Genomic DNA, 9211 nt, shown 5'->3' on the forward strand with positions numbered 1-9211 from the left:
TACTGGCATAGTTTTTTTAATTTCATTTGAGAATATAACTTATGGACATTTTTACAAATCTGCTACAAAATGTTATGGAATAGGAAAATACAAATGATCATCAACAGGTTATGACATTATCCTATTTATGAATACAAGAATTGGGCATAATGCCTTCAGCTTATGCAAAGTTGAACAGGAATAAACATGACATGGAATCTAACTGTAACCTGAAAGATTGGTCTATGTGGTCTATTTTAAGGCTTAAGAGACATTTCCATATACAGTGTACACATATATTACATACAAGTACTCCTTCTGTGACAATTCTACAGATAACAGTGGCTTTTAAGTCCACAGCACCAAAGAATTATACCATCCGCCAGTGATGACACCCGTCTGAAATAAAAACAATAAAAAAAATATGTACAAAAACAGTTCTCTTCATTCTCTCCACTCTACATTCCCCATGTCATCCATTGGGATCGAATGGGAGATTCTAAAGTCAGGTTTTAAAGACAAGTCTGTACAATCCAGAGTGACCTCAAGTCCGATGGTCAGCTGTCCCCTCAGCAGGGAGCCAAGTTACACAGAGAGTCAGCGGACTCTGGACGACCGTGTCCAGGACTGTCCTGCTCTGTCAGTTTGAGGATCACAACTTTCCTCTGGAAACGGTTGGCTACCTGGGGCGTGGGTCCGTCCTCCACTGGCTGCCCTGCACTCTGGGAAATGGAGTCGTGGCAGTCCTGCGGAAGCTCCACCCCCTGTGCTAGCAGCATGGTGATGATGTCCGTGTAGCCTCCCTTCACGGCCAGGTGTAAGGGGGTGAGGCCCTGCTCGTCCGTGAGGCTGGCACCTTCCGGACAATGGAGTAGGAGCTCCTTGACGACCTCACAGTGCCCGCCCTCTGCTGCCAGGTGGCAGGGTGTACGTAGTGCCTGGTTGGTGCAGTCGGCGTCTGCCTGTTCTTCTATCAGCATCTTGACAGTGGGCAGGTGTCCGTGCTGGGCGGCGAGGTGGAGGGCAGTAAGACCCTGGGCGTTGCGGGCCTGGATGTCCGCCCCGTGCTTGACCAGGAGGCGTGACGTGCTCGTGTGGCCCGTTTCCGCGGCCACGTGCAGGGGCGTGTTGAGCCCGGAGGAGGTCACGTGGACGTCGGCGCCCAGCTCGATCAGGATCCGCGCCACCCTGTACTGCCCCCTCTGGGACGCCAGATGCAGGGGCGTTCGCCCGTCCGTGGTCTGCCCGTCCAGATCGGCTCGCGCCTGCTTGACCAGCAACTTGACGATGCCCAGGTGGCCCTGCCAGGCCGCCAGGTGGAGGGCCGTCCAATGATCCCGGCCCTTGACGCGCACGTCGGCCCCGCGGCTGAGCAGCACCCTCACCACGTTCTCCTGGCCGTGGTGGCAGGCCACGTGGGCCGGCGTGCGGCCCTGGGCGTCCGTCTCGTTGATGGCGGCGCCGCGGTCGAGCAGGAGGCGCGTGATGGCCTCGTCTCCGTTCTGGGCCGAGCAGTGCAGCGCCGTGTACTGGTCTTCGTCCTTGGCGTTGACGTTGGTGCCCCGGCGGCCCAGGAGCAGCTCGACCAGGGCCTTCAGGTGCTTCTCGGTGGCCAGGTGGAGGGGAGTGGAGCCGCGGGCGTTGGCTAGGTTCGGGTTGGCGTTGTTGAGGAGGAGGAACTTGACGGCTTCCTCGTTGGCCAGAGCCACGGCGTGGTGGAGCAGGCTGGCTCCTCCGTCCAGCAGCAGGTCCACATCCTGGGGCTGGAGGATCTTCATCAGCTTAGCGATGTCCTTGGTCCTGATGGCCTCGCACAGCTTCCTCCTCTGCACCTCCGCCGAGTCTGCAAGACCAGGAGACAGAAAAGCACACACTTAACCAAAACGACATAAGGATCTACAGACCCGCGTCATTCTTGCTTCTGGCAAAAAAGAATATTCAGGAAGGAAGCCGTGCTATAAAAATCTCTAACTCAGACCCTGAATGATTTGAAGAAATCCTAGGAGCTCCCACTTACCATATGTGCTTTCTTTCTCAAAGGAGAGGGTGATGGAGTCCTGAGAGGAGAAGGCAGAGTCGATAGAGGAGATTCCCGACAGTCTCTTGCCGGTGTTGTCTTTACTGGCACAGCCGTCCTCCTTCACACGGTCAAAACTCCGGGATATCCCAGAATCCACCTGGCTCAACAGCTCTGACAGGCTGTAGTCTTTTTCTGGCAACATGGCTGACTTGGGTCTAACTGGCTTCTGGTCTGTGGCCTGCTGCAGGATACAGAGATACGTTAGGATATAGCTAACAATCAGTCACACTTGATTGTTGAAAAAGTAAACAACCAATATCAAATGGCATTGTAGATAAACAATACATGAGATACATAGACATGCCACCTCTAGTCTTCCATGTCAATACAGTACAGAACAAAGATTATCACTCCACTGGAAAGCCAATAAAACCTGTCACTTCCCAGAAACATGCATCTGTTCATCTCAAGTCATACAATAACAGCTCAGGAAGCGACTAAAGATCACAAAGGGGAACAATGCTGAAGGATGACATTCTTGTGCGCTGATGAAACGGTTTATTCTCAATTCTGAAACATTGACAGCACATGGTCCTTTACGGAAATGTTTGATAAAAAAAAAGGCATTTCACGCCTACCCACGGGTTATTCAAGTTGGCTAACATTGTTGGAATGTTGAACAGGAAATTGAAAGATTCTAAAAGTGAGTGACTGGGGTCAGGAGTCTGAGAAGTGTGGCGTGGTTTCACCTGGCTGGTGATGTGCCCATTGGACTGGTTCTTCTCTTGCTCGTGTGACTGAGTTTTGCTTTCCTCCTGGGGCTTCGAACAAAGTTCCTCTGCTTCTGAAGTGATTTCTAAAAGGGGCAAACACATATTGGGATCACATCAGGAGTAGATCAAAGTGTCTCTCATTTCACCCAACCGCATTTAAAATGTTATCTTTCTTTCGATCGACAAAGGGAGTAACCTGTTGTCTAACCCACGCAAAAACACATCTGTTATTGCAAGACACATGACACATGGCTGTGTTGCCATGTGTGGAAACACTGTTAGGGCGGGCTTACCTTGGAAGCTGGGCCGGGCGTCAGGCGTGTTGGCCCAGCAGCGCTGCATCAGGTTCAGGAACTCGGAGCAGGCCTGGGGTCGACACCGAGGCACGGCCCCGAGGTCGGGCCGGCCCCCTCGCACCACCTTCACCATGATCTGCAAGATGTTGTTATCTCCTGGGGGGGGGGGGGGGTGACAAGAGGATGTGGTTACAGCCACGACAAGACTTCCTGTTATCACTGTGTCCTTTACAGTGACCCTGAGCTTTAGGGTTCACTTGCGTTCGTGTGCAATAAAGCTTACGAGAACAATGATAGCAGGCAGACAAGATAACACAAGGCAAGTCAAGATGACACTGCAGGCTGGCTTGAGCCCAAGACGTTGGGTAAAAGAAGAGAGTTTAGCAACTACCATATGGCATGTATTCAGCACAAACCATAACAAACCACTCCACATGTGAGTAACCTCTAGCAATATTGACAGGACTTTATGTCTATAATCTTCCTACTGCGTGCTAAGATAAGGGTGTTGGTGTGTTTACGTTTCCCACAGCAGCTGTGGAAAATCTCTCAGACGTCCTACAGGCTGAGAAGTGGCTCCATTGTTAGCAGGCTGTAGGAGAAGCCAGTCAATGATTCAAAACAAACAAGGTAGTGGCGCTAACCCCAGGTGCCCGAGGCCTGTTTAGTGATTCACGCTCTTTAATTTCCTTCAGAAAAGAAGGGAGCATACGGGGAGGAGATGTCGATGCCCACCCTCCTGCCCTGATCGGTAGCTTTTCGAATACAAAAAGTGAAATTCTTCCAGCAACAGTGGCACATGATATGCCTGGGAACACGCCCTCCACCTGCCAGTCTGGCTCGGTTTGCCTCGACTGGAATCTATCAGGTAAACACATATACACATGTCTGCATGCACACTCACTCGCAGGTGCGCGCACACACAGCAAATAAGCTGACTAACCTTCCCTCAAATGCAGTGACCTTAACTTAGGGTGGGTCACCCTTACAGGGAATAGATTGTTTGATAAGAGCATGACGCTCAGGTTCAATTCTCCAGGTAATATATGAGGTCGATGACTGATTTACAAAGCCCCAAAGACAGTTTGAGGTGATCTAATAAGAGCGGAGATGAAATCAATGACAACCTTGACTAGTTATAGATAGTTCTGTAAACAGAACTATCTATCTACTAATCTATTGCCAAATCGACTGTCTACGTGTCTCACCTTGGTATGGCTTCTTCTGCGTGAGAATCCCCCAGATGACGATGGAGAAGCTGGAACAGGCAGAGGGGCTGGTTAGTGTCATAGAATACACCACTAGCTCATTGATTAGCTTTTGGACAGATCATAGTCATGTAAGTGATATGTTTCAGTGGGAAGAAATAACATGATAAAGGAATGAGGTACACACAGACATGGGGAGACAGAGACATTGAACGGATGAGAGGGAGAGCGAAAAATAGAGAGAAAGGGAGAAGGGGGGGAGAGTGAAATAGAGCGACAGAGAGAGAAAAAAGAAAAGGGTTCTCAAAATCAAAAGAGAGAGGTGGGGGAGGTTCACCTGTAGACGTCGTGTTTGGTGTCTGACACCCTGTCCTTCTCGATGATGCTCTCGGGGGGCAGGTATGCGATGGTGCCACAGAACCCGTCACGGCTGATGTCATCCGCCCTGGAGAGCCCATTCCACCGGGCCAGGCCAAAATCGGAGATCTGAGAGGGCGGGGATGGGAGCCATCTTTTAAGAACAAGAACCGAACTGTATTCTCGCCGTCTTCCCAAACATGACTAATGTGATAGCTTAGCCCTCATTGTGTGATGTGTACCATGAATAAGGCAGCCATGTCCTAGCCTGTCAGTGCTTCCCTTTCACAGAAGGAGAGGCCTTTTCCACTAGGCCTGCGTGGGCGAGTACACACACACACACACACACACAGACACGCACGCACGCACGCGCACACACACACACTTTTGGCAGGGCCTTTGGAAGCCTGCTGTGACAGGCCCAGACAAGGTGTTTTCTTATCCAGGCATTAGGCAAACGCATGAGCGTTCCCACCTAAATCTCCTCCCCTTCTGTCAAGTCAACGTGAGGTAGTTTGGTGATGAGGTGGTCATGAAGACTTGGGAGACACCTTTCTGCCTCAAGCATTACAGTAAATGCCACTTCAAGACTGAAAAACAGACTGCATGTTTAAGGCAATAATTCCATCAATAATTCCACTGGAGTTAATCCAGTGACGAGCCCGAAAACAGTAACAAGTAATCCCTATTGAAACAACAGCATGCACTCGCTCTTTAAACTCCCTCAGCTCATCTCGATATTAGTCGACAAAACACAGCACTGCCTCGTGCTTGTAGCAACATGTCCATCGACTGTGAGCACGAGTCAATGACATGGTGTTCATCTCCATAGCGTGCCACAGTGTCCTTCCATCATCTACTTGACGGCACTGCTTTTTCCTCATCTCAAAAGAACAATACTAGGTGTAAACATGCACGCCCGCGATCCCCATCCCTTCCCTCGGTGCTTCGGTGTCGCAAAACCAGCAGGGGGGGGGGGGGGGGGGGGGAGTCAGACAGACACGGAAGAAGCTTCACCGTCGAAGGCGCCCTCGTTGAGTGCGAGCTCTCACCTTGACGTGGTAGTGGGCGTCCAGCAGGATGTTGGCCGGCTTCAGGTCCAGATGCAGGAGAGGAGGGTTCATGCAGTGCAGGAAGTTCATCCCCACGGCCGTCTCGTGGATGATGCGGAAGCGCAGCTCCCAGGGGAGGGGCTCGGCCACCAGCAGGGTCTCCAGCGAGCCCGTCTCCATGTACTCCATCACCAGCCCCTGGGACAGGCCGCAGATCCCGTACACGGGCAGGATGTAGCGGAACTTGGCCGCTTCCATCTTCCTGGCCTCCTCCAGCAGCTCTGCGCGCTCCCTGGAAGAAGAAGAACATGGCCGTTAGGTGACGTGATCTAGCCCGCCTGGAGTACGGGCTCTACCCTATGGCACTGTTATGTAGAACCTGTTGTTAACAACCAAACGTGTCAGCGGTGCTCGAATAAGAGCCTATTGTTCAACTTGTGTTCTTCAGCAACATGAAATCTTCTGCACAGATGGCTAGACAGTTGCAAAACCGATTGACCGAGGACCAATTCGATAAATGGCTCACAGGACCATACGGTTTAGCCTGCCATATGAACCTAATTGTCTACCTTTTCTCATGAATTCCATGGATTCTACTCTGTTGAATACGACTCTCTGGGGTCACGTACAGATAAGCCCAAGCCATTTAAAATACTATTTCACTTGCCCTTGGTCCTGTTCCCACAGTTATACAGCAGACAAAGACAGGTGCTTTCAGTTTTTACTGCACTGTGGAGCTAATGACCTTCTAACAGCCATGACAAATTTATGAGACGATTATGAGTCAGAAATGACTATAAACTACTATGTCTGAAGGCTCCATTCCTACATAGACAGGCCTTAATGGCATTCCTGAGAAGCATCCAGGGCAGTGTGAAACATGAACAGACCTCTTGTTCTCAGACCTCTTGCTCAACCTTTGCACAGTTACCTTTATCAGTTCTAGAGCGGTGACCTAACAGCTTCAAACAGGCCGGCATTTCACCGCTGAACTCACCTGACTAGTGTCAATGGAAGGTCACTACTTTCGATTAAAACAACATTGATTCAGTTCATATGGCCATGTTGCAAGGTATGAACTACAAAGCGCATTAACTCAATTGTCCTTCACTGTTGAAACTGCAAATTTGGAACTTTTAATACACTTATATATTCCTTACAGCAACAACAGAAACCTTGATTGATTGACTGATGTTGTCCTGAGAAAAGTCTCTTTTTAATCAACGCACTACCCAAGAATCAAGTTTACAGGTACAGTCAGTGACCAGGGTTGAATTAATGTCAAAGGGCATGGCAAATCTGTTTACGTATATGTTGCTGTTGGAACCACACCGGGGCCAGCTAATCCCTTGCTTCATCCAAATAACTCAACAGCCCTTCAGAACCAAACAAAGTCCCCTTTCTGATGGAAGGAGTCCCAGCCAGACCGGTTCTGCGACTTCTCTCATTGTCTGCGACACACGGCTGCAGAGCCCAGTCCAACGAGGCTGGCTTTGAGTTACAGCAGCGTGGAGGAGGGGAGAGGGGAACGGGTCAGGCACATGCATGTACTTTGCAGATGTTAAGGGCGGACAACCCTCTTTACTTAGCTCTCTAGGTGATTTAAGTGTCGGTTGGAAGAACATGTCAAGGCTTTAATTTGACTTGAAGCATTTTTTTGGTCTCATCTTGTATCTTCTAAAGACGTTTCTTTGCCATTAAGAGCGCCGGGGTGGATAACAGATCAAGGAGATATGAGACTGAGTGATCTGAGGAAATCGATCTTGAAAAACAACATAATGTGAACCGGTGATGGTTCTTAGGGACTTAATCTCCAAATCAGAAAGTCCAGTGCTTTGGTCTATGCAGTGGGCTACATTGCCTTTAATTTAAAATAGCTTCAGAAGTGCAACCAGATCCACTTGCTGCTCCCAAGGCTGTACAATTTATCAAATAACAATGGTTCAGTGGTTTAAATGCTCTACATTGTCTGTCTCCTGAAAACAGTATATTCCCAGAAGCATGATTAGCCTTTAGACATATTACATGGTATTCAAATGGAAAGGCAGTGCAATGCTTTAAGCCCAAAGCGGTGTGCAATGTTAAACGACTGTGGATTTTCTATGGTATAAGGAAGGCCAATTACAACAAAGTACAATTGTGCCTGTGCCTCTGAAAACTTCCGCTAAGGTGGAGATAGGGATGTTTTACTGATGTTGACATACATGTAATGAACACAGTCACCCACGCAGCTATCCAGCTGGGTGTTGTAAGACAGGAAGGACCATGCTAGCATAACATTTCACTCTCTCATCTCCTACCTCTCCTCCTCCCCCCCCCTCTCCTCATGTATGGCTATATAGCAGAGGTCCACTGAACACATACAAATGGACACGCACACACGTACACACACAGACACACCAACAGCAGACACAACTAACAGAAGCCATTGGTTGACAGTTGACATAACAAAAAACAATCACTTCCCATAACTATGATGACCATACACTTCCCATTTTGAAACCCTACCGGCGATCCGAGATTAAATCGAGGCAAGCGTTACTCAGGACTAGAAGCCCCTACATTCCACAGTCATGTGTAATGTCTGGGGTCGTCTGGAGACAAGGCCAGGTTCCTTAATTTAGCTAGATAGGTATTCAAACAAGCTCTTCCCGAAAACAAAGAGTTCTTTGTTCAGTGACAGAGGTGTTTGGGTTTTTGAAGGGAACATGTCTTCTTCAAACATACCTCATCACACTGTATTACAGTAGACTGTATGAAATTAGAGGGACACACAAATAAACAAAACACCTGAAGGCTGTTTAAATACTGTATCTGCTGTACTGTGCCACTACAAGCCAGTGTGAAGGGGAAGGGAAGTTGTCACACATTCACAGGTGTCTTTTTCAAGAACTCATGAGCAGTGAACGGCCACTCACTAGCCTATCAGTAATTTAATAAACCCGACGATCATAATTATAAAATTTCAGCCAGATGGGGTTAAAAACAGTATTGAATACGAGGCCAAATTTAATTTAATTTAAAAAGAACACAAGTCCTAACAATTACAAAAGATAACCTTAAATCTTACACACAGAACTACTTTGAACCATGCAAATTTAGTCTTTATTCGCAAACACATTTAACCACAGATATATAGAAGTTGCCATACTTACTTGTCATCTACATAGGGGCATGGAGGGCACTTCACAGCCAGCCATGTTTTCCACTGAACATGCCGGACTTTGTATACTTGTCCAAAACCGCCGGAGCCTATCTTTTCCCAGCTGCCAAACTCAGTAGAATCAAAGGTCCTCAACAGCCCCATATTCCCATGGGAACTGTCCGGAATATCCATATCCGTCTTCAGAAAGCTTTCAGGTTTGTTCAAATTGCCAAATCCCTCTATTTTCTTCTCCGAAACACATTCACAACAACTGAGCATACACACACCTGTCTGACTGTGTGAGTTCTTCCTGTTTTTTTCTCCTTGCCCAGCTAGATCAAGCCACTCCCTCTCCAGGTGAAAGGGGGAGTAGCCTGAAGT

General features: G+C 48.6%; 1 protein-coding gene across 2 annotated transcripts; it reads right to left on the bottom strand.

Moving 5' to 3' along the window:
• On the bottom strand, positions 1-9137 carry ripk4 (receptor-interacting serine-threonine kinase 4). Of its 2 annotated transcripts, none has more exons than XM_062485768.1 (8): positions 8841-9137; positions 5686-5977; positions 4614-4762; positions 4277-4326; positions 3066-3224; positions 2749-2855; positions 1997-2237; positions 1-1822 (listed from the first exon to the last, which is right to left on the bottom strand). In XM_062485768.1, exons 1-8 carry the CDS (start codon positions 9107-9109, stop codon positions 549-551), a joined length of 2541 nt encoding a protein of 846 aa, XP_062341752.1. In that variant the 5' UTR covers positions 9110-9137; the 3' UTR covers positions 1-548. The 2 variants fall into 2 exon arrangements, with proteins under 2 accessions (XP_062341752.1, XP_062341751.1); XM_062485767.1 differs by having other exon boundaries at positions 1997-2240.
• Between the last annotated feature and the right edge of the window lie 74 nt (positions 9138-9211).

This window comes from Osmerus eperlanus, chromosome 19 (genome assembly GCF_963692335.1).
Source record: "Osmerus eperlanus chromosome 19, fOsmEpe2.1, whole genome shotgun sequence".
Lineage (NCBI taxonomy): Eukaryota > Metazoa > Chordata > Actinopteri > Osmeriformes > Osmeridae > Osmerus > Osmerus eperlanus.

Bases quoted from the DNA above. Each gene is read 5' to 3' on its own strand.
- ripk4 (XM_062485767.1), bottom strand. From the start codon at position 9,109: ATGCTCAGTTGTTGTGAATGTGTTTCGGAGAAGAAAATAGAGGGATTT. The intron at 3,225-4,276 runs GTGAGACACGTA...CCCCCCCCCCAG, and splicing joins GCAGAAGAAGCCATACCAAG to GAGATAACAACATCTTGCAG. The intron at 1,823-1,996 runs GTAAGTGGGAGC...CTGGTCTTGCAG, and splicing joins TGAGAAAGAAAGCACATATG to ACTCGGCGGAGGTGCAGAGG.